The 26,824-nt window shown below is 35.9% G+C and overlaps 2 protein-coding genes across 11 annotated transcripts in view; both read right to left on the bottom strand.

The window, feature by feature from the left end:
* Positions 1-26,824, bottom strand: part of LOC134647233 (negative elongation factor D) — a 387,727-nt gene that overhangs the window by 92,837 nt on the left and 268,066 nt on the right. The gene's annotated exons all lie outside the window — the stretch shown is intronic.
* The window catches only part of LOC134647229 (potassium voltage-gated channel subfamily KQT member 4), a 70,140-nt gene that overhangs the window by 3,625 nt on the left and 39,691 nt on the right, over positions 1-26,824 (bottom strand). For 3 of the 10 annotated variants that reach the window (XM_063501482.1, XM_063501480.1, XM_063501477.1), the window contains 10 exons: positions 25,613-25,741; positions 25,168-25,278; positions 24,899-25,086; positions 24,674-24,825; positions 16,074-16,172; positions 10,570-10,640; positions 7,943-8,070; positions 3,345-3,441; positions 2,968-3,275; positions 2,007-2,113 (listed from right to left, as the gene is read on the bottom strand). In XM_063501482.1, the coding sequence (XP_063357552.1) occupies positions 2,007-2,113; positions 2,968-3,275; positions 3,345-3,441; positions 7,943-8,070; positions 10,570-10,640; positions 16,074-16,172; positions 24,674-24,825; positions 24,899-25,086; positions 25,168-25,278; positions 25,613-25,741 (1,390 nt within the window). Of the gene's footprint in view, positions 1-343; positions 563-2,006; positions 2,114-2,967; positions 3,276-3,344; positions 3,442-7,942; positions 8,071-9,095; positions 9,224-10,569; positions 10,641-16,073; positions 16,173-24,673; positions 24,826-24,898; positions 25,087-25,167; positions 25,279-25,612; positions 25,742-26,824 lie in introns of those variants that run through there. The other 7 variants (XM_063501487.1, XM_063501486.1, XM_063501485.1 and 4 more) reach the window with 7 other exon arrangements.

A 26,824-nucleotide genomic window follows, 5' to 3' on the forward strand; every position in this document is an offset into this window, starting at 1 on the left:
ACAAAATTCATCCAATTCATTATTAGCTGATATAATATTTTTAACCGACTTCCAAAAAATATCTTAGTACTTGGTAGTTTTTAATTAAGCGATTCCATTGTTGTTATAAAATTTGAAAGCTCGATGCCTTAAGAATCGGATCGGAATAAGGAAGTCGGTTAAGAATTGTTTTTAGTTTCTACAAATCATCAGGTATACTTATAGAAATTTTGGATGAAGAAATAAGAGACAATGGAATAATATTACTTAGGGATCTATAAAAGACAAAAGACATTTTTGTAAATAATAACGAAAAATTAAATATATAAATGATGAAACCAGGGTACAACGCCTATATTAGGTACATTCAAGAGCGAGAAAATTTGTGAGGGTACAAGGTACAGGGCACGGGGCGGAGGGACGCTATCATACACATTCCACATCGAAAGGGAAAGGCTCTGGACTCACGCAGCCGGCGGTGGCCGAATACAATGGGGCTCTCCCAAGTTGTCGGTCAGAGAGAGGTCGATGACGAATAGTCTTCATAAGATGCTGCAATTTTGTAACATTCGCATATTTATACCTATGGCAACGATGTTTAATTGGTTAATTAAGGAAATAGTATACTACAGCAAGTCTATATAAAATGACTTGCGACAAATAGGCACTTACATATCTAAAATTTTATGAAATATTATTATAAGCATGATACAAACTTATTATAAGGTAAACGTACTAGTGCTCGACATGCTAAGGACTGTATCGTTTATTATAAATACAACTTTACTTTGCCGTTTTTTCTGGTATTATATTTTTATTAAAAAAATACACATATAGTTAAATTAGTGCTTTAATAATAAGTAACATTTCGTCCTGGGAGATCGACGTAAAGCATATGGTTTGGACAATATTTACGTAATCCTCCCGAGTAAGAACAACGATTGTGGACAAATACTACAAAAAAAATTGCGGTTTGCGAACAAGACGAGATATTACACAAAAAAAATCGTACTATGTAAACAGCAATTACACATGATTCGTAAAGCGATACATCTGGGCATAGTCTAATCATTTCTGTTAGTTGGAAATTTTTTTTTGGATCTGTGCATGGTGGCCTTTTAGAGAATATGGTATGTTACGACAACCCCGACTTTGGTATACAATATTAGTAATATTACCATCATGGAGCGTTTCTATCGACCTGCTCTAGCCATGGTTCAACGCCATGAATGTCCGTTAGGCTTTGGATTTCGGTAGATTCTTTTAGCTGTTTCCCTCATTTCGCTTGCGTCAGAAATTGACGGGAATCCAAAATGTTGCATAAATCTTTCATCTTTAAATCGTACCAAGTATTCCTTGGTACCAAGGAATCGGTGAAATAGTCTCAAATTAAGCTCGATAGGCTTGTCCAAATTATATTTGCTAGACGTTATTGAAATCATCATAAAGTCCCTAAAATAAAATAAATGTAAAACCTTCTTATATCAGACGTGGCTTAAAAATACCCCCAGATTATACCTTAAGAACATAGTAATACAAAATAATACACACGTCAACAGTTAGACCAGGTTTTATCTGTATTTATAATAAACGATACAGTCCTTAATGCCCAATAGATGTCACCCTGCTATCACCTCTATTGACAATGACTTAAGTTTCAAGATGACATATACTGGTACCGCGTCGAGCACCAGTACGTTTACCTTAGAATGCCTATATATTACTGTATGTTAAATTGTTAATACATAAAAGTATAAGCGTCGACAGTGTAGATGTATGTGTCGTGTCAACGACTGACAGTGGATAACGTAATTAATGACAACACGTCAGCTGTATCTGATAAAGCAAGTCTTTGGTAGCATACGAACCGTTCGATAAGTAATAGTCGTGTCAAATAGGTGACCGTGCATGTTTAAATAGGTTTATCGTTATTGTAACCTTCATACATATACAGAAGTGTAAAGTTCCGCTCCGAAACATACAGAAATTGGCAGATGTGAAGTTATATCGTAAGCGGTAAGACTTACCCGAGCTGTCGGTGACGAGCCGTGGCGGGGTGTCCTCGCGGTCCGTCGGCACCACGATAACTACCTCGTCATCTCGCGGAGATCCTCCATTTCGATTTGAAGATGTCCTTCAAATGTAAATTATTGATTACATCTAATGAATTATGGTTTATATAACATACAAAATAATATGTCCTTGGTCAAAGTATCTTAATTGAATACAAGGAATCCGGAGAAATAATATGTACATTCTTTTTAAACTTTAAGCAGTTACGTGCCCAAAAAAATTATGAATAAGAAATACATAACTCGTAATTATTCCAACCATACGCCTATTGTTAACAACCTAACAAGGTTAGGTTGTTAACAATAGGCGTATTCTGATTGTAATAACAGGTTATGAATTTGATCTAGATTTGTTATGGCTATGATCAGCCATCAGTGTCAAAAGTGAACCCCCCCCCTCTAACTTTTGAACCATGGGTCCAAATATTATGAAAAAAATCGTAGATATACTCGTAGAGCTTAAAAAAGACATTTCATGGCCATAATACGTTACTATTTCTTTTACTTTAATTTTAATTACTGATTCTGCAAATTTGGTTTGGTTTCCTCGTATTCGATATGAAAAGTAGATTTTATAACTCGGATGAAAGGCACAAAGCATCATTTCATCCCTTTGTTAACAATGTTCTATACTTTAGTATACACAGCTATTTATAGCTCCAGTTTAGCATATTATGACGGAAGGGTAACTACGGAACCCTACACTGAGCATGGCTTGGCCGGATAGATTTTTTTAAATAATACACTTTCTCGAAAGCTGTTCCTACCACTGACTCGCTTGACAAATCCATACATTCACGTGCCAATTTTATTACATTGTGGGAACACACGGCTTGCTACGAGCTACGGCGTAGCGCCCATTCTGTAGCGGTGAAAATATAAACTTTCAAACAACGATACATACTTGTACCCTTACCTGACTATAACTTTTTTCCTCATGAATCTAGTTCCTAGATCAGAATAGCCCCTGTTCATGGGGCGCTTGTGCAGTACGGGCGCGGCCGCCGCGGGCGCCGGCTCGAAGGTACGCGACACGGGCGAGTTGGGCTCCGAGCACTGCTTGTCGGCCAGCGCGGGCCGAGTGCGCAGCGCCAGCGTACTCTCGCTCGGTCCGCCCTCCCCCCGGCCGCCGCCGGTTCCTGAACCACCTAGTCTTCTCGAGGACCTTCTGTCCTCTTCATACAATTCTAACAAATGATCCAACTTACTTTCTATATCATCTACCTGAAATAAAATATTTATAAATAACGATTCGACTAATTAAAACAACAACAATAAATGACAATTACTTACTTGTCTTTCAATTTTAACTACTCTGGAAGCTAGGCTGATTTTGGATGCGTAGACGTCTTTCGCTTTAGATCCTTGCTTGCCAAGTATTTGGTCTAACCTGAAGTTGATTAAAAGATAGTGTAAAATTATTTTGCGTGTTCATTCTTTATAAAATAGCTTAGTTTTATATGCATGAAAGAATGTAAAATAAAATACGTACATTACAGTATATTGTTAACAAACAGCTAAATAGAACTACGAGTCATAAGTATTTCTATTCTTAGTTGAGTGATTATCAAAATAACAATAAAAAGTATTTCGTTATAGTAAATACTAGCGACCCGCCCCGGCTTCGCGCGGGTAATACACCTTAACATTCCTCAAGAGTCACTCTATTGATAGGTGAAAACCGCATGAAAATTCGTTCAGTAGTTTTTGAGTTTATCGCGAACATCCATACATACAAATAGACAGACGCGGCGGGGGACTTTGTTTTTCAATATGTAGTGATTATTTCACAACGCCCTTGAAATGGGTACCTACTAAATGGAAGGGCTAAAAACCAACATAAAAAATTTAAATCACTTGAAAAAAAAAGCAGTAAAAAACAAATTAATTTCTGTTTTATTAAGGGAATTGTTTTAGAAAAATTTATATCATTTTATAGTAAGTTGATGATCACCCAATCAATCTGACAACGTACCTGCATAACTACTTGACTGATTAGAAAACATGGAACAAACCGAAGTCGCTTTAATCGGTTACGCAGTTACCCTGTCGTTAAAGATACTAATAACTTCTAGGTTGTAATATATTTGACAGACGACACGCATTATCTGTTAGTCAGTGATTCTATCGTTTGGGAAATGCGGATTTTTCTGTAACTAGAAATAAACATCGTACAGTTGTTGAACGGCATGGATCAGTGAGTGCAACCGAGCGGTAATTATGCAGTAGGTACATTGCAATTTTAGTATGAATAGGTACATATAAAATACGTGTGTAACGTGTCCGATCCAAGATATGGTCCGTGGTTTCTTCGTTATTCACTCAATAATGTTAAATTTTGCTTTGATCCCGCTGGTAATTTATTGTCATCTATATATTCGACTTCTTATATATAGGTTGTAACTTGCAATTCAGCAACGTCATTACTCATAGCAAAGTAATGACTTTACAAAATATTTTAGTTTTCTACAATACATAGTTGTTCTGATATGTAGGAACCTGCGATTCGCACGAAACGGTAGAATCACCCACTATTGGTTGAAGAACTTAGAACAGCACAAGGGATTTATTTTAAAATTATTCTATTAATACTGCCACGCACAACACCCGTAGGTGACATTCAAAACGAATTAATTGTTTACCGAATTCTCGCGCAATATATTTCAAAATAAGACAGACTCTTCAATGTTGCTTACGGTTTTTATGCGTGGTGGGGCAATTAATAATGAGTTAATAATCAGATTAATGATCTCATTTGTTTTTCTATTAAGTACTGAATTATGAATATATCGGTGCATAAAACTCCCGTATTACTAACACTACATTGAAATGGCAGCTATACTTGTCCCGAATAGCGAACCCTCTGAATAATTAAGATTAAGAAAGCACAGTTATTTGGCTATTTCAGTCTCTGAGTGACCATACTCTAGTGTTAAAGCAATAAATACATGCTTTTTAGGACACTAACTAAATAATTGATATCTATTTAAAACTGAGAAAAAACCGTTTTCTTTTTATAACTCTAAGCTGATCAGTAGAGAATGATGTTAGACTTATACTTGTATAGACCGGGATATGACCCCGGGTAATCACGGCTCATATCCCGGTCTATATAAGTCTAGTGAAACTAACCGTGAATCATTCAAAACTGTTAGAGAATGATGTTCACTGAACAGCAATAAAATGTCAGTATTAGCTCAGATAACAAGTATTCAGTTGGTGAAGCCAGATATATAGCATAGGTACTGAAAGAGTTGGAATCACAGACAGGTTTTCGTCATGCATTGGTGTTGGTGCAAAGGTTAATAACAGCGTACTCTCACGAATGCAGCCTCCATAAGAAGTTAATGCAGTGAGTTGGATGCTGTGCAAAGCAGTTTCTGCAGTCAATATTTGAAGTAAGAAGATGGATTATAAACACCAAGCGATGAAAATGAAGCGCATGAAACCTCCTAGCTTTCCAAAATTGCTTACGGTTGGAAAAAATTGACAGCTTAAAGAGGTACCTACCTATAGTTTATTTCGTAAGTACTTATATGTAGTTATCTATGTTAGACTATAAAAAACTACTTAATACGTAACTATTTGTTGTATCGTAACATTATTTATTACATTATGGCATCGAGATCAGTTCTACACATTAAAACTGTAAATAGTTTTGTATTGAAATACCTATCAGGCTATCATAATAAGACCGCAAAAGCTTAACGTTTACCGAAGAAAACTACTGATATAAAAGTAGCAAATATTTCATCAGTATACAGGTATTCCATCTCTAGCTCATGTAGCTGCAGACCATTCGGGTGAAATGTTAACGCTTCATAGCTTTTGTACGAAACTTCAGGAAGGCATTTATCGTTTTAATTTTTAAAATGTTGTACTTATTAGTCGACGTACGCAGTCGTACGCAGTAGGAGAGTAGCGATTATTTCCCGAAAATCGAATTTTACTGGAAGCAATATTTCCATTCGCAAAATATACCATTTTATTATTTCTCACTAGCTTCCTTTCCCGGAAGCATTTTTAACCAATTCGCATATTTTCCTATTATAATTAAATTTCAATAGCTTGTTTTCCTGATACATTTTCAAACCATTCGAATATTATCTGTAAAGTAAATCAATATTTTTCAATCAAATATGTTGGTTCTGGCGCTCGCCGGCCGCTGCCGCGGCACGCTCGCTTCGCTCGCTCGGCTTCGCGCACTGCTTTGGTCGCACTACATCTAACACACTCCTCCTCGCTTCGCTCGTCGTCGTACCTAACTAGGCTCTGTCAATTTGACAAATGACACTCTTTAGTGATTAGTAAACAAATGAAATAGGTATATCGGGAAATTATGCGAATGTTTAGAAATCCTGTTAGGGAAATAATGTATTGAAAAATAAACATATAGGAAAATATGCGAATTGGTTAGAGATGCTATCGGGAAAGGAACCTATTGAGAAATTAAAAAATGGTACGAATGGCAGAAATCGCAACTAGGAAAAAACGATTTTCGGAAAATAGTAGCACCACTCCGCAGTAGTAGGTACTTATGTACGCAGCCCACATATGTCAAGGATCGTAAAACTGTTTATTATACTACTTTATAGACTTTTTACGTACTACAGTGGCGATTAAGTCCTAAAGTTAAGAAAATTCAATTGCTTTAGCTATTCTTTTAGGAAAATTGATTATTACGATTATATTTTAAACTTTTACTGCCTACTTGTACATTTATAAATAGTTTAACTATATCTCTTATTAATTGTTTGGTATATAAAAAAATTACATTTAAAAATCAACCTACACAGAAATACACATCTACCTACTCTAACTACTAATATTGTAAAGTATTTATTTACTTTATTTAAATATTGAATATATGTCAGTTTGCCAGTTACCAGTGCCACCATGCTACAGTTAATGCTCGCGAATACAGAAATGAAAATGTTGTAAATTGTTATTTGCTTGTGGTTATCTAAAATGTTAGGGTGTAACATCGAATGATGTAACGGTGGCAATTGGCAATGACTGCAAATGAATGAAGCATTCCCGTCGGTGCATGGTCTAATAAAACATGGTCTTCTCTTCCCAGAGTGTCACTTGCCTACGTCACAATAATATTGCCACTTTATTTCAACATAACATGTTACATGGGTACATTATATCTATGGTTAATAAGTTAATTTATTTCTTCATAATTTAATAATTTTCATTTATATGTATTTTATCTTAAATTTTACAATAACACGTCATTTTTAATTATTCGTTAGCAATATCTTCCGATTCTCGAAAGAAATTTCAGACGTTCGGGTAATTCTGTTTACACTACTGGCAACACAGGATAGCGCTGTCACATAAGTCACATTTGACAATCCGCCATTTTGTCCCTGACCGACCGTCCTTGTCGAACGCGTGTTAATTGTTATTTCCTTCTCGCTCAGTGTCAGCAGTCGCAGTGTTTTCCAAACTTTTCACGTCGTAAGCTTGGTAATTTTAATGTTTTGTTACGAAAATGGTTGGCTGCTCTATTCGGAACTGTAAGAGTAGGAGTGAAAAGTGCAGTATAGATTTGTTTTATTTTACTATGTTTCTACATGAATAACTTAAAATTAATGCCGTTAAAATAATTTTCACCGTTGGTTAAAATTCTCCCACATTTTAAAGTTTGAGAACCTATAAACAGCATGATGACGTAGGCAAGTGACAGTTAGGTCATTCGCGAATCTCGGAAGAGAGTACCAGGCGGAGTATATTATTATACCATGCGTCGGTGTATCGACGGGCGGCGGGGCAGCGGGCGCGCGTGAAGTTGATGGATGGCAGATGAGTGCAGCAGCTGCAACCTTACTCGTAGCGGAGCGCCCGCGGCCCCGCGGCGGCGGCGCCCGGCCCTCTCGCCTCACCTGTACTGCAGGTTCTTTGTGCGGTTTAGAAGGTCGGCGTGCCCTGAAGAGTACTGTTCTATCACATCTTTCACGTCGTACGGTTTCAACGCTTCTCTAAATCTCTTGCGAGCGACAAAATACTTGAGCTACACGGAAACAAAACATTTTGTTCTCTAAAATTGGAAGGTAATATACTACATATATCACTGTATTTAACATCTGTTATATTATAACAGGTAGGATACACAGATACACAGACAGAGCTTATATAGAAATATGTGAAAATGTCGTCTGTACTTAAAATGAATATGCAAATATCGCATTTACTAGTTAGTTAGTCAGATAGATTTGAATATTCATTTGCCTCTATAATACCAGATGTCACTAAAGTACGTAGAACGTACAAACTTATGATTATGGAAGATGTTTAGATGTAAGTAGTCAAATAAATCTTACTTTTCCCAGATATCAAAATTGCGCAAGGAATCGCTTTCCCATGCATTTATTTATTTATTTAAAGGAATAAGTCGAACATACATATATGTAATCAAAATTTAAAGAATATGAATGTACGTAAGTATTTTATTCCATCTGCCTCTTCGTGTAAGACTAAGTAAGTACTTAACGTCACAATGAAGATGGTGTAGAAGAATTTGCGTAATGTATAGAATATAATATATGTAACACATGTTTGATAAAATGCTTTAAGAGGGTACCTACGTGGTTTGCAAGTTTGTGCAATATTTGCATCAAAGGAAATATTGTTAAAGTACTTATTAATCTACGGTTAGATTCCCACATTATCAAATATGCCGATTGAACCAGGAAGTAAGTAGAATTGAAGCTCATGATTGACTATGACTAGTCGCCATCACTAATCCAACGAGCTCGGCGTTACACAGTGAAGTTGCGCCATGCAGTCATGGGGTATTTACGTCCAGGTGATGAATATATGTATAAGAACATTATTATGCACATACTAAGAGCATTTGCACACATACTAGCTACAATAAGATTATTAGGTTAAAGGCCAAATTCCACTACAAAAATCACATTACAAGACAAATTAGGTACAGTCTAGACGAGAGGAAGATACAGAATGTAGGTAGGTATATAGTACATAGTAAACGGTGAAGTGCAAGGCGTACGAGCGTACGCGTGAGCGGGCTACCTAGTCTGGACGTTTTTCACTCGGCCCAGCAGGTCCACGTGGCCCGCGGAATACTGTTCGATTACGTCCTTTACGTCGTATGGCTTTAGGGCTTCTTTAAACTTACGCCGTGCCACAAAATACTTCATCTGTCAGAATTTTACAACATATATATAAAGTAAGTATGAAATACCAAACAAAACTGTACCAGATAACATTTTGACATGTGTATAACTACTTCGTCTATTAGTTTTTCCCTATCAACGTTGATATACTGTTACTGAAGAGATGTCCTTATGGGCAAAATAGGCGATATAATAGGCTTGTCGTGGATAATTCGGTTTTCGGTCATTTGGTTTATTTTATTAATTGAAAATGTTAATTTTTTCTATGTCTACATATATATTTATTATGGATATATGACTATATGAATATAGGAATAACTTAATAATAAAATCGTTTTCCAAAGTAGGCACATGTTTAAAAAATAGGTACTTAGGCGTATGTACCTTGCCTCCGAATAGAATAAGACTATCATTATCTCACGACAAGAATAACAAAAGAATGAAACCAAACACCAATATGACAGTAGGCATAAATAGTGTAGCTATAAGAAAAATGTATATAGTTATTTCCTCACGACTTTTACTGCCAAACCGGGAAACAACTTGCAACCAAGGATGGAAGTTTTATTGTTTGCGCTTCCAAGACCGTGTGAACGAACAGCCTCATAATAAATGTATGTATGTGTGGGCCACTTTGCCTGGAGACGCTCCGTTCCCGAGGGTTTACTCATTATATTTTCCTAAAAGCGTACATAACTACATATATATGAGAGAATTGTATTCAATTGTCTGCCCAGCTTATCTCTTTATTGAACCGGATCGACGTATTTGTTAATTTGATGAGTGATAATAGAAAATTATTTTCGCGGTAACCAGCGGGTAACGTCTTCGTTAACATTTCGTGCCCGCGAGGGGTCGCCTGGGATAATTTATCATCCAACATGGTAATTTAATTCACCCTCGAAAAAGGTTCGCATCCGACAAATCCGTGCCACTGTGTGCTAATTGCATGTTATGTGATGTTCTTGTATCGAATTCAGAGAGACTTGTTTCGTTTCTGTTATTGTCTTAGCTAGGTATATGAAATCTTCTTGTTTCTTAGCATGGCGCTGTTAATTGAGAGATATTTGGATTGCTAAGTATTTATCATATTCTTTGAAGTGAATACCCAATTATTTGCATTGTATAGAACCGTAAGTAGTGCATGTACATATAAGTATTTTTTAGAGTATATGTTGTAAATACATAAAATACTAAAACTAAATTACATTTGTAAAAAGGTGTACCTAAAGTTATGTTAGTATTGTGTATCAAATGCCAGTAAAATTAGTTCTACTATAAAACGTATGTCACTTATCCAAGATTAGTAGAAGCAGTAGATTATTGTTGTTCTACAGAATACAGTTAAAATAGAAATGAAGTTAACATACCTTTCTTATGAATCGAATGGCCGACTTGTGGCGCGGCGTGAGGTGCACGCAGCGGGGCTCCTCGTCTTCGTCTGTACCAAAATAGTTAGTCTTTAGTCATGGGATCGCAGGAAGAGGACATTGTTACCAGATATTGTTTGAACAGGTGCGCATGTTCACTGGGTGAATATGCCGGGGATTTAATTACAAGGGTTCAAGGGCGGAATTCCTCAATGTTTTCACAGCTCTTGACATTACTAGTAACACATTTGCATTGTTTACAAATTATGCTATATGTCCAATTATAGTTTCGAGTTAAGCCTATATATGTATAACAAACAAATAAATTATAGGAATTCGCTGAAATCGACACTTTTTTACAAAAGCCGTATCGCCATGTGACGAGCTGAGCTGTAATAAAAAAAAGTTAAGTCCATAATAGCCTTCGGGGCTGATTAAATGGCTCACGTTCAACACAAAATGCGTTACTTCTACACTGTTATTCCGTTTAATTACGTGTTGCGTCATGACGTAATTAAAGCCTCAATTAATTTGGTTGAAATTGATAAGATAATAATTGCAACGGTGTTTTTAGGGTTCCGTACCAAAAAGGTACAAAAGGAACCTTTACCCTAATGGTGCGAATCTGTCCGTCACATTGCTAAATATCTCGTTTTTTAAAATCCGTTAGGTAATTTCCTGAGCTTAAATTAAGTAACTTTCTCAAAAAAACCGGTATTCTAATTAACTCAATTTTGGAGATAATAATGATTTATTTTTATCTGATAAGGCCCCTACTAGCGAGTACACTTGCCTTAGGGTCTAACATACATATTATTATTATTATTTTCTATTGATTAGTGTTTAGTATGAGTTTATACATTTGCTACTAAACGCAAGTACTATTTCGGACGATCGATATTCGAAATGTCTGGTTTTCAGTTGTTTGATGGATTTAAATATTATATCCGTGTTATAACAACGCTATTAATTACTTTTTATGAAAAAAATAGAATAAATATGCCATTCAGTTTCCTTAAATATACCATACCTACTTAGCCATACCCCGAAGTTAACAAAGTTGAAAAAAAAAACGTATAAATAATTCAGTTTTTTATTTATATACAATATATAAATAAATGCGTGTCTGACTGACTCCTAAACGCACATCCAAAACTACAAAAGCTGGAAAGTTGAAATTTGCACATCAGGTTACATTTACAGTGTGTACAAGAAATAAGAAGCTATTATAAATAAATTCAACCCAACAAAAGGTTTTTTTATAAATAAAAGAAAAGTGATTTCAGCGTTTTTTAAAATCCATCCCCTAAGATGATAAAAAGGGGTTGAAAGTTTGTATTAGGATCGAATATTTTTTTGAGTGGGGGACCTGAAACTTCTTTGAACATCATATTATAAGAAAACAGGAAAAAATACTTTAGTGTTTTTGAATATTCAGGAGTTAAAATGGGGTTGAAAATATTTTATCAAACGAGATACTTTGAACTTCGTAAAAACGCATCATACTATTTCAGTTGTTTGGAAAAGTCTTCTTCTAAGGAGAATGTGAGAGGGATTACATCGTGAATATATTTTTTTCAGTAAGGGGCAAGCCTTCGTACTGAAAAAAATATGTTCACGATGTACTTCGTACGTCGTCATCATCATTGGCATCATCATCAGGGCGTTTTTTTTTGTTGTCCCCTACACTTATTTTTCAAATTTGGGATTTTTTATGTTATTTCTACTCAGAATCACGAGCTCTTTCTATCCTAATAGGAGAAAAAAAGTGTCCTAAGGTTTTTATTTCCATTACGTCACCATTTTTTCATAGACTTTGTATGGCGGTCGCGGAATGGAAAGATCGAAAAATGTATGGTAATTTTGGAAACACTTTTTTTCTCCTATTAGGATAGAAAGAGCTCATGATTCTGAGTAGAAATAACATAAAAAATCCCAAATTTGAAAAAAAAAGTGTAGGGGACAACAAAAAAAAAGCGGCCAAGTGCGAGTCGGACTCGCCCATGAAGGGTTCCGTATTTAGGCGATTTATGGCGTATAAAAAAAAACTACTTACTAGATCTCGTTCAAACCAATTTTTGGTGGAAGTTTACATGGTAATGTACATCATATATTTTTTTTAGTTTTATCATTCTCTTATTTTAGAAGTTACAGGGGGGGGGACACACACACACACATTTTACCACTTTGGAAGTGTCTCTCGCGCAAACTATTCAGTTTAGAAAAAAATGATATTAGAAACCTCAACATCATTTTTGAAGACCTATCCATAGATACCCCACACGTATGGGTTTGATGAAAAAAAAATTTTTGAGTTTCAGTTCGAAGTATGGGGAACCCCAAAAAATTATTGTTTTTTTTCTATTTTTGTATGAAAATCTTAATGCGGTTCACAGAATACATCTACTTACCAAGTTTCAACAGTATAGTTCTTATAGTTTCGGAGAAAAGTGGCTGTGACATACGGACGGACAGACAGACGGACAGACAGACAGACAGACAGACATGACGAATCTATAAGGGTTCCGTTTTTTGCCATTTGGCTACGGAACCCTAAAAACGCCCATCAACGGAAATGTTTTTGAGATTTTAGAAAAAAAATCTTGTAAGGAGGTTGAGAGGAGATTGACAGTTTGTATTGACAACAATCATTTTTTGCGATTGTGCATTAAAGCAATACAATAGTCATATACCTAAAGTCAGGAATTCGTTCTTAGCTCTTGATTTGATACGCCACTGAAAAATCATACTGAGGTGTGAAATCACGTCTATTATCTAGCAGCTATCAATTGTACGAAAAAAAGCTATTTTAAGTGGGTAATATTGCGTAAGGTTGTTTTACTACTTATTAATCGATAAATTTGTCAGCATTCGCTCGGTGTACGCCTTACATCTCATTATAGTGTCATAAGGGGCTCTACGTGTTGGCTTCGGCTCCGCGCACGCCTCCCTAATGTCCAGGCAACTGTCAATTTCATTGTATATGGCATTGGCAAATTATATCATAGGCATGTCAGGCTTTTGTGACTTGCGATTATATCAAATCTTTGCAATCATGACTGAAGGAATCGCAACATTTCGTTTAGCATTTAGCGCGCGTTCAATAGACCACTGCTCTCGTGCTGCACACCCTTCGCGTAGCACTTGCTACGCCTAGTGCTACAAACTCAAGCTGCGGTTCTTTAACGCCGGTGGATATAATAGGTTATAATACTAACAATAGGAATTTGAAATGTATTAATGTAAACGTAAACGTAAGAATATAAAATTTCATAACAAGTTTAGAAATAAGTTTTTGGCAAAAATTTAATTTTTGGTACAAGCTTTTATCGCTGACTGTACTTTTCTTACGACAGACAACTAATACTCATCGAGACAATTCTAAAAACCCCTAACACAATTAAGTTGCGTTGTTTCATCACAGAGTGCCTATGGCCACCTCCTGTCTCCATCAGATCAGTTCGACAGTACCATATTATTGTATTGTCATTAGAACTACATACAGCCGCCAATTTTCATCCTTGGAAGATGGTTAAATTAGTTACCTTAGATTCCATTACATAGTTACATACAGGTCGACCTAATAAAAGCTTGTTAAAAAATGGTTAATAATGTTATGAATCATGTTTTGTGGGTATTTCGCAAGACGACTGAGCCAGTAACATTAAAGTAGAGTCTTATATGTATTAGTTACCATGTAATAGTAAAAACAAATATCATAATTCGAATAATGTGGCGATTGCTTTGATTTTTTTTTTATGTTTTGTTGTTATAAGCTTCGTAATGTTTAACACATACATATACCTATTAATTAACTGTTTGCTGTCATAAAAACAAAGCCAGTTTAGTACCTACACTTAAACAAAGAAATAAACAATACTTTGTGAAAAGGTGTTTAGATAATAGAAGAATAGGTTAATGTACAATCCCATAAAAACTTTGATTATTCCTATTATTAACGGATATTTCTTCGTGTTAAGATTTAAGAATATGATAGGTAGTTAATTAATTATGCATAAAACTACCATGCGGATAGGGAAGGCCACTTTGCTTGCAATCTGGATTTCCAGCCTTTTTCACCATATAATTAGAACTTTTGTCACAGAATAAATAATAGTACTAGGTGCAGAAAATTCACTCTCCAACAAAACACGTTTATTACGACAGATATGACCGCTAGGTGGCGCAAGCGCGAGCAGGCGTCCGTTCCGTAGCGGTGTGCGGCAACTACTATGGCTACACACCAAAATTGGTGTGGGCCGTACTTATAGGTACCTACTTGCAGCGACACGACAAAATTGCGGAGTGAGCCACGCCTGCTTCTGTCTATTGAATTTATCGAATGTTGACGAAACAAAATATTACATTTCAATCTTACTTTCGCTGTACTTGGAATTTTACTTTGTGCAATACAATTATTAACAGTGCATGCATGTAATGCGAGTTTGTAGTAAGATAAGTAAACGTTATATGTATAAATAATATGCGAACACAAAGCCAAGTTTATTCAGCGGCCTTGTAAACGTGTCCGATTTGCAAACGGGCTTTGTCTAGCAGGGCATCATTACCGGCAGATCGATACTCATCATTATCATCATACATCAACAAGTACACGAATATTACGCGAAATCGATGACTATTAATAGCGCTGAGTAACGAATCTAAGTAGGGTTACCAGATATGTACAAACTTCAGAGGTACTGTCAAAATTTATGTCATGACATGGCAATCCCACCCCAAAAACCTCTCAAATATAAAAAAATACCATCTGACCGATAATCCTGTTAAATAGATACGTGGACGTGGCAAACAGTTTTAGTATCCCGTGATTCCCGTGTTTCAAAACCTTCAAGTTTTATTTACGGTGTTTCATACAAAATTTCTTCGGCCAAAATGCCTGAAATGTTAGAAAAATTCCTGATGTCTGGTAACCCTAGGTAGAGCGCATGGCGTGCGTGGCACCGGGCGCCCGAGCACCACACGACAGTAATCGTACGTCAAACGTCTGTCATTTCATTACGCTGTCCGTCCACGAAACGTGTCATGCTCATCGAATTAGTCAACCACGATACAATGCTACACACTAGAAACATCTAGTCATACAGGTGCAATTTAATTTATTAACTATTTGATGATTTCATTGAAGGGAATATCAGTAGAGTTACAATCTAAACAAAGCCAGTGTGATCACATTAGAAAATACAGAGTTTGTCCATTTTAACGCAATTGTAATAAATTTTGAGGAACAGTTAAGTGAAGAGTTGTAGATGTAGTTAGTAACTATGTGACCGATAAGTGCCTACATTAAATGCTTTTCTAGTCAAACGACATATCACACACACACGCACACACACAAATACCAGTAGGTAAAAGCTACACTATTAGGAAGATACTTTTGCTACTGGAAAGCGACAATCAGAGCATTGCAGACGAACAGCACTTCTAATATGGAAAGAATTCTATTGTTTTACAGGCGTCTGCAAGACGGACCGTGGTCTTCTTACCGTCGGAGTTTTTCTTGGAGAGCTGCGTCTCGGCCACAGAGTCCTCGCTGTGCGCCGGGTTGCCGGGCCGCGCGCGCGCCGCGCGTCCGTTCGTCGCGCCTGCCAACCCACACACGCTCACTTCAACACTACTCCAACTTAGCCTCCGTTGTACGAGCCTCTACCCTTATCTCGCCTCAACTATACCGTAACCTGGCTCATTTATTAAAAACAATACAATTTTGCAGCAAACGACATGTCTACTATTTGAATTTTATTTACGTTTTAATGAGTAATTATGTCCAAATCGAAACATCCAGGCTTTTGCAATAATTAAATATTTACAGTCCGCCTGTCTGTCTGTCAGCCGAAAATACACATGATAAATTAAACGTTCCAAGTAGGTAATAGATATCCTTCACATCTTTTCTTAGAAAAGTACAGCACGTGTCTTATTAAACCGTCAACGAGGACGTTCAGTTATGTATTATACAATATTATACATGCAGACAGTCTTTTATGTTTTTAATCAGTTTATGTCAGTATTTCTAGGTATAAAATCGTCAATGTATCTATGATTACCTTAGAAAAATATAGTGTTATATATGTTGTGATATCCATACTAATATTATAAATCCATATCCGTCACAGTACAGGACAAACGCTAGGAGGATAATGATGATCCATACTAATATGATACATGCGAAAGTGTGTCTGTCTGTCTGTTACCTCTTCACGATTAAACCGCTTAACCAATTTAAATTAAATTTGGTATACAGATAGTTTGAATTTCGGAGAAGGACCAAATATACTTTTTATCCCAGAACTCACCCCTTAAGGGGGTGAAAAGAGGGGTGGAAATTTGTATGGGCAATCAATAATCCCTGAACCAATTTAGATGAAATTTGATTGAGGGGGGGGGGGGGGTAAAAAGAGAAGTGGAATAAAAATAAGATTTGTTTAAAATTTAAGGTACCTACTTACCAAAATTACAAATTCCACGCAGACGAAGTCGCGGTCAAAAGCTAGTAAGTAATATATACCTAGGTACATAATATTTTCACGAAAGAAGTTCTTCAAGACAGATTAAAATGATGCAAATACGGTAATAATAATCCTATCAGAAGTAATTTGCCGTTCCCGGTCCTTAAAGCTTATGCTAAGAAGGATTTTTCTTTCATCTTGTTTTGATTACAGGGTTAAGTAAATCCCACGGGAAAGAGACGCGGAGCCTTACTGTCTCCATTTTCAGGATTGGACCAAAACGCTTAGGGTGTCAATTCATAAATGTAAAATTCTTTGGATTATACAAACACAAGTTGTAACAAAAATTGTGGGTATCGTGTTCTAATTGAGAAAAAATAGAAGAAAAAATGTTTTTTGACGCAAAAAAATTGGCTTTTGTGTAGAGGGTTGGCCGACTTGGACACCCTGCCCCATAGCTTTTTTTACGTCAAAATATGTTTTTTTCTAATTGTTCCTAATTATAACATGATGCCGAATATGCCCTTAAACGGATCCCCACTATTTTTGTTACACCTTGTATACATTTAGTAGATAGGTATGTAGCGTGTTTGTAGGTAATATGTCATAATTATACCTATTATATACGTGAAATAGCAGCAATTAGCAGAAAGATTTTATCGAGACAGTTTACTGATTGATTAGGTCGCTAATTGCATATCATTTATATACTATAAGCAGTTTAATATTATTTGTGTAACTCTACATGGTATCGAAATATACAGGAATATATGAGAAGGTAAGGTAAGATATTATTAATTAAAAAAAATTGACATCGAAACAAAGTTGTGAGACGCCAGTTTTTAAAATCAAGATAAAAAATCTGACATTTAATTTAGCCAATTCATAAGGCTGCATTGGAGAAACAACTTAATAATGAGGTCAATGCAGCGGTTGCCATTTAATGTCTGAGCAAACTATCGATCGATGTGTTATCTCTTTCTTACTTAGGTGCGAACGTTCCTAAAGAATGTAGCCTTCACAAAGGGTCGGAATCACTTTAATTTCTTTACGTGTTGCTCGATTCTTCAAATTGGAAATTGACGCGATCAAGGCCACTTTCGAGGAATTGTATCATTTATTTTTAAGTGAGTATAACTGTAAGTAATTGTATCGTAACGCGTTTTAAATGTTATATAAATAGTAGGTAGTAATAATTTAACACAATAAATAAAATGAAGATCTTTATTCTTCATGATAATAAACATTATCAGTAGGTGTTTAAAACATTGTAAATAAAATTCTCAAACCCAGTTTAGTAAGTGACCGCAGTAAATATGTATACGCGTAGGTAGCGTTGTTGTTTTCTTTATTCAACTCTTATTTTATTTATTCTTATTAATTTTCTTTGTTCTCTTTGTATTCTTGTTATAAAATAAAACAAAAGCTAAACGTTGGTTTATAATTTTATATAAATCTTATACCTTTAAACGAGCAATTATTGTATATATATTTATTTATATATGTTTATTTCGGGGATCTCGGAAATAGCTCTAACGATTTCGATAAAATTTACTATATGGGGGTTTTCGGAGGCGAAAAATCGATCTAGTTTGTATTAACATTCGGCAATACAAATCAAGAGTAACGTAGCGTAGGATTCAATAATACTGCACCTTGTACTTACTCAACTAACAGATAAAATTGTGTTTAGGTATTGATATTGTGTTCAAAATTACTTGGTACTCGTATTAAGTTGAAAGTCTCAAGTATGTCGTAAAAGAGCGCCGAAATGAAATGACATTATTTTCATGTTGCAATCTGTTCAGTTCTGAATTTTTCATTTAATTTTACGGTTTGCGCAATACTTAATTTTCTGATCCTACTCGTATATACCTACACTATTACAGTGAATATGTTTTAAGGTAGGTAATGTTGAATAACTTATTATTACGAAATCGATTTTGTGTGAATAATATGGGCTTATTATACGATTTAAGACCGTTTAAATTTTTAAACATTAAATTACTGTAAAAAGTTACTAAACTTAATATTAGTTAAAGTTGTCATTGTTGTTGTGTTGTTGTTTTTTAAGCAGCCCACTGATTAACAGTCCGCCGGACGATAGTTAGAACAAAAAGTTGACAGCTCCGAAAAACTGACAGGCCGATATCGTCCGGCGGACTGGTAATCAGTGGGCCCCTTTAAGTAACTTTAACAATATTTATTGTTGAATTCCACATAGTATATTTGAGATTCTCCAACGAGCCCTTTAATCTAATACATATGTCACACGATATAGTTTGCAAACCTTTTCTTTTAAAATACACCCTCCAAAAATGACCTCACATGTTTAAAATAATTTATTTATGTTATACGGACGTCTTTGGGTCACCGGCGGAAAGTTATACATTGTAGTGTACAAATTGTAAATCAATCTGTCCAGTATTCGTTTCGGAGCAAATTGTCCGTGATAGACACACGTGTGATGCCATATGGGGTTTAATTATTTATTTCGTTTTGAGGTACAGTCAAGTGTAAAAATATGGGTGCACACATCATATCCAAAATATATCTTTTAGATCTTATGTCAGCGAGTTAAGAACTATGGCTCATTTTTTTGAGTACGTTATATGCACCAATGTTTTTACACTTGACTGTACTAAACCCAAATGAATGTTTCGGTCAAAAAATGAGTGTTTACAAAAACTTATCAAAAATATTTAAATCATTACGACACTTTAAGTACTTAGTTACTTGCTATTTTGACCATTAAATTGTCATTTTTCTGCATTATTTTTGTGTACTGGAAAAATGAGACGAAAACTTGAAATTCCGAGCACAGTTCGCGACATGGGATAACAATAAAACTATCCGGTGGCGAATGCACTAGTCCCAAAACGCACTATTAGTCAATACACTCTAATTTCGAAAGCCCCTCTTCTCATAAGAAACTAGGCCCAAAATACCATATTTCCAAAAAGGCTCATTCTCGATTTACACGAGAACCATTGAGAACTAGTCCCAAAATACACCTTTCCCAAAATACCCCAAATTGTGTTCACCTGTGCGTGGCGTAATACTTTATTCTCATAATGCGTAGGTCTCAAAACACTCTAGTTCCAAAATACCCTATTTTTTTGGAATGTCTCTTTGTGACTGCTTTCAGCCGTAATCATTACCCGTTTGATGCCTAAAATTTTTTTTTCAAAAATAGGATTTATTTAATTATTATTTTGAGCTATACAGGGTGTAATCGTTAAGTGTTGCTCGGCGATAGTTCCGTAAATATAGCAGATATCAGAAAATTTCAAATTGATATCGAAAGTGCATATAGTGAAAGTGAAGGGCAATATACACACGAGTGTTTTAATGCCTGTGTTGATAAAGCAGTGTATGGAACTATCATAATTAGGTGGGCGAGAAACTACCCTCATTTATGGCATTAAATAATTAAATAATGCCATAAATGAGGGTAGTTTCTCGCCCACCTAATTATGATAGTTCCATACACTGCTTTATCAACACAGGCATTAAAACACTCGTGTGTATATTGCCCTTCACTTTCACTATATGCACTTTCGATATCAATTTGAAATTTTCTGATATCTGCTATATTTACGGAACTATCGCCGAGCAACACTTAACGATTACACCCTGTATAGCTCAAAATAATAATTAAATACGTAAATCCTATTTTTGAAAAAAATATTTTAGGCATCAAACGGGTAATGATTACGGCTGAAAGCAGTCACAAAGAGACATTCCAAAAAAATAGGGTATTTTGGAACTAGAGTGTTTTGAGACCTACGCATTATGAGAATAAAGTATTACGCCACGCACAGGTGAACACAATTTGGGGTATTTTGGGAAAGGTGTATTTTGGGACTAGTTCTCAATGGTTCTCGTGTAAATCGAGAATGAGCCTTTTTGGAAATATGGTATTTTGGGCCTAGTTTCTTATGAGAAGAGGGGCTTTCGAAATTAGAGTGTATTGACTAATAGTGCGTTTTGGGACTAGTGCATTCGCCACCGGATAGCAATAAAACTCCTCTCGACTTCGAATTTCTTTTTCAATTGGAAATCTCCGCTTACTGTGCACGATAAGGCGCCCGACTTACAAATGCTTGAGGGTTGAAGGACCTCATTTAATAGATCGGGCGTTGGCTAGCATCTCAGAATGGTAATCTCGAGCACTTGTCGTGTCGTGGGATCGGGAATATATACTATCTATTATCTAATTTCCTACTTTGAAACGGACAAGGTTGGTGACGTGCATTGTATATACATAGACATAAGTATAACGACCAACTACGTACTAACGACTGTTCTATCATCCCTTTAGGGAGTTTAGGGTATAAAACGAAGTCGAAATGTAATTACTCGCTGTTTGCTTTGAGTAGTTCATCAAATAAAATTTAGGAATTAGGAAAGACAACAAGTAAAATTGACTTAAAATAAATGTTTACAGACCTTACACAGTTTATAAACTCTTCTAACAGAAGTTTCTATGATATTGTATTTAAAAAAAAAACCATTTTTTACTCATTTTAGGGAGTTTTTGTTTTTCTAAGAATGATACCAGATTTATGTACAACTAAATAGGCATTTAATAATCCTACGCTTATCTACTTTTCATAAGAATCCTCTGCAAGATGCGTGGTGGTAAGGGCAGAAAACAGCTAATATTCTCTTTTTATCCCGGTAAAGTAATTGACTGGTGAGGAATGCCTTGGCACAATAACTTGATATTTTGTTAATTCTAATTTGTGTTTCTAAAAATTGGTGTCCGAGATAAAACTATTGACTAGCAGAGCGACAGAAAATGTCGCGGTAGTCATAGTCATAGTTTTTAAACTTGAGGATCGAGCGCTGGGCTACAACCGCGAAAATCGAAGTTCGCAAATTGCGGGCATTTTTCTCTGTCACTTTAATTACGCCTTCATTGGAGTAAAAGAGAAAGATTCCCGCAATTTGCGAATTTCGGTTTTCCCGGTAGCCCCTCTGCATTGGATGAAAGGCCATAAATTTGATCCCGTGTTGATCAAAAAGTAAATGGTTCGTTGCTTACAACAAATTATACTGAATCTGAAGGCAGTACGCTAGAGAAGAGATCTCGCCGGCAGTGTGAACAGTCCATAAGTCTTATATTCACTTAGGTACTGACAGTGTATGGGAGTGCCACAATAAACGTGAAATTCCTTTGAAAATATGACGCGTACCGTGTGGCACACTTTGTTACTTGAAAGTTTGTACAAAGCATGGGCAAAGTTAGGTTATATAAACTGGTTGTTGCTCACGTCGTGGTTGCACGCACAGACAGATGTTGAATTTTAACCACAAAAATAAAATGTTCTAATCAAAATGTATTTTTTAAATTGACTATTGTAACAAATAAGTATTAAGTACCTGTAGATAATGAAGACGATATTCTGATTAACAGGACAGAAGACCAAATAATTTTCCTTACCCGTTTCACTGTCTGCAACTTCGTACATCGATTAATAACTAAAGAATAAGTTGGTAATGTTTTTATGACAGCAGGTTATTAAAGCAAAAAAAATCCTAATATACCTCCTTGTATGTACCTACTATAAACATAGCAAACGTTTTTTTTGCAAATAATGAATTTGTTATATTTATTTCTGAATACGCCATCATTGTGAAAACAGTAAAATACTTTGTTGTTTTTCTACTACACAATTGTGTAGCTAATTATCAGTATGACAATTGCGAGATGACAGCAGTTACCTATAATATAGAAAAACAAAGCACAGAAATTTGTTTAGTTACATCATCACTAAAGCCTATGTACAATTGTACAGTGTGTACCTAGCAATTAAATTAATTGGGTACCTACAACTGTTAATTGAAATACAAGTACACATCATGAGAAGCGTGGCGAGGGTGCTAAAACTGGTCTGTACGTGAATACGGTGTGGGTGAGCTCAAGGAACACAAGTGTTGGTGAGTACCTAAAGCTGTGTCTTCTCAATTGAAGTCAAAGCTCAGACAGGCGGACGCTAACGACATCATACCCGAGTATATACCTACATATACTTACGGGATGCACATATCTCATTTCGAGGTAAATATACAAATTTATCATATTACAAATAAATATTGTACTGGTATCCTATTTGCTACCTGGCATGCACAATAAATAATGCAAAGCGGTGGAATATTTTCGTTTCGTTTAAGATTTTGGAACCAAACTCGAAAATGAAAGCCTGAATTTAAGCCATTCCAATAACGTCAGGTAGGTACGCTATTTGCCTTGTAATCATGAATAGTACAAAGTTAATCGTGTCAACTCTAATATACTCTCACGTTTCAATCGAGTTAAACAACATCTTACTCTATACGTCAGCACTGAAAGTACGCGGAAGCCATCATACTCTTAGAAGCATTCATCGTTACTCAAAATGGAGAATAAATAAGCTTCGGATTGCAATGTATCTTAAAGAATTTCGAAGCGATTTGCTACGCGGGTGCCTTTTAATTAAAATAAAGTGAATGAAATAGAAAGAAGTAGAAGGTAGGGTAGGATGCCAGCAATCGTGTCTGGAGCTAAAACAGATAGCCAGTACGTAATATAACCGGAAGTCGAGTCTCTGTCCGGGATCATTTACTACATCATAAAAAATCGCTTGTCGTGTATTCACATACTCTTTTGAAAAAAATTACTAGTAAGAATTTATAAGAAACGCAGCAGAAGTTAATCGATTGTAACTGTCATGCCATGTGCCGTCTAAAAGATGGAGAAGAGAACCTTTGAAGCAGCTTTTCCAACAATGTAGTAGACAACACGCACGGTCCCCGCCCGCTGTGCGAGTATCTACGGAACAGGGCAACATCAGGTCATCCTCCATACCATCGCAACTACATAATGCAATCATCAGGGTTGAGTGTCCGGTGGTGGGTGATATCGGTAAAGTGCTGACAACATTTTTGGTCAGTGTCCGTGGAGATGTCTCAAGTTAAGGTGCAGTTTTCTGATTGCTTTTAAAAAAATAGATTCAAACACTACACTCAAATTACACAGCCAAGTTAAAGCCTTAACTTGCTTCCACTTTATGTAGTTATCGATATTTGTATTAGCCAATATTCATGTTTGTAAAGTACGTAATATTTTTCACCAACCTTAATGTTTTACGTTTAAAGTTATAAGTAGTATATTTTAATACAAACCTAATACTAAACCTATTCAATAAATTTAGCGCCACGCAATTATTTGGATTCATTCCAGGAAATTGTAATTCAGAAAGGAATGTTATGTGAAAGGTTTGATTATATTGAATGATTTTAAATGCACGAAGTTGATTGTAGGTATTACGAATGTAGATACGATTATTTTGCGACGTAGGTGATAAATTATAAATTAATTTGTAGCACCGCGGTGATTTTGATTTGGTACAGATAATTAAAGATAAAGGAAGGAATCTATCAAAAACAAAAACAGAAAAGTGGAATTTTGATATAAAAGCTAAATTAATGTTAATATTTGAGTGCTGCTTTATAGATGTCAACAATGGAGTTAAAATGTTTTTGTTTAGTAGGTAAGTATCTGTATTTAAAAGTAATGCAGCTTCCCGATAGGAGCGTGTGGTAATAATAATACAATTATAGAAGTAAGCATAACAGCTGTGTGAGCTCACCGAGATTTTCTGCACTGGCGTTGACGTCATACCGGTGCGCCGGCTTGGAGTGCGGCGCGGGGGAGTGCAGCGAGGTGCTCTTGTGTCGGCGGATCGTGGGCAGCCGCGACACGAATGACGCGTTGTTCTTAAACGACGCGCTCATCACCCTGCTGTCAACACAAACCAAATCATCACCTCTAGCAGTTAGAAAACACCACTCAAAAAATGTGGAGGAGTCTTTACCTCGTCTGCGGACTGGGAAGAGGAATTTGATGTATTTTCCAGGTAGCCACGCTCATCGAGTGCTCATCAGCTGCATAGCATCGCCAAAGCGCTTGGATTAGGGTCGCTGCCGGTTGCCGCCTCCTTATCATATGTTTTTGCCTCTGTTGCTGTTGTACTTTTAAAGCGAATCCCGAACCCAAGATACCCTGATGAAAATGTTACAGTTCGTTAGTATTCATTTTAGAAATAGGACAAGCAAAGAGTTGATTTGAGTAAATGAATCTCACAGCAGGGAGCGCGAAGAAAGATATCCCGAGTAGCGCGCAGAATGAAGCAATGAACTTTCCTTGCCAGGTCTGGGGCACCATGTCGCCGTACCCCACAGTGCACAGTGTGATCTAGTAACAAAACATACTACATAAACATTTATGAACCTTAGTCACATAGAGGAGGCTTTTAACGGTAATAACGTATGCTAAGGTACCTATAAGCATAAATTGTAGCTGTTGTTACAAGGGGTTTGACAAGGACGATCGATATTCACAAGTATCTTGTCATAACAAATTACGACAGACAAAGCGGATTCACCAAAAGTTTTTAATTTACTTTGGAAACATTTAAAGGCTTTGTAGCGTTCTATTGGCACAGTCCATAATATACTTTATTGAAACATCTTGTCTAGAAATTTGAATATTTGAGTGTAAACAAAAATATTTATAGTATTTTACTTACAACTCCCCACCATAAAGCTTCGGCGAAATTTTTAAATTTTGTATGTTCGACATCTTTCTCTGCTAAGTAAACCAAAAATGATGCAAAAATAAGGCCCAGGAATCCTATGTACAAGGTGGTGATTAGTTCCTGAAAAGAAAATTGAGTAAATTAGATAAAAATGTTGTGTGACCCTTTACGTCGAAGTCGGTGCAGAGTTGGCTTAGACGAACTCTAATAGTTCCTGAAATCTGCATCTTGATCAAACCAGTAAATGTACAGATATGAATAAGTTTTAAGGTTAGAATATATCACCAGTGCCGTTGAAGTAGGTAGGTGTTACTAAGCTTTATCAGAAACACATGGCTACTATATCTATTACCTACTACAACAAATATTGTTAGAATATCTGTCGAGTAATTGCGGGAACAAGACAATAGCGTCGTCGTGTCATCGTCAGCCTGATACATTATGCCCCCGTCCGTCACACAATAGCCCTTCCGGCACGTAACGAAATGTTCGTTTGTGGCGGTCGAGTCGAGACAAACTTTTGTCTCTATTTTGTGCTAGGTATATTTCTATTGTTATTTCTCCATTATATCACAATTGTATAAAATACTATTTTCGTTTCGCTATTGTAAATACCTAACTTAATAGATTGCTTCGGTGTCGTAATCATAAATGAAGTAAAAAAGTAACAGCAACAACGATTGTTAAAAGTTTCGTGAAAACACAGTCGACGTCAGAATTTATCGTGTGATGATTTTTACCCGTTTTAACTTATTTGAGAAAACGTCAACGTTTCCTCTTTACATCATAAACGTTTCCTTAATTCGTCTGTTGTGGCTATAACGTGTTAGTCGTTTCCCCGGGGCTCGCTGCCGCGGACAGTTGTTGTCTTTTGTCATTCCAACATTTCCAACGATTTGTGAGCCGACCATAATTCGTAATCATAATGTTTGTTGATTCGATATACATATGTAGTTGGTAGGTACATATAGTGGACACATACCACCAACAATTAAAGCGTGTATCAATCAATAGATTTTTTAATAGTAGGGGTCTTTTTAATTTGGAAAAATGGAGTTGGATTAGGGCTGACGAATATATTATTATCGGAAAATTTGGTTGTTCAGGTAGAGTTGCTGAAATATTTTTATTTACGAGATAAGTACACCATTTTTATGCGAAACATGAATCCATATTATATACAATCCTCTGTTAGTATAAAAT

This window comes from Cydia amplana, chromosome 4, assembly GCF_948474715.1.
Source record: "Cydia amplana chromosome 4, ilCydAmpl1.1, whole genome shotgun sequence".
Taxonomy (NCBI): Eukaryota; Metazoa; Arthropoda; class Insecta; order Lepidoptera; family Tortricidae; genus Cydia; species Cydia amplana.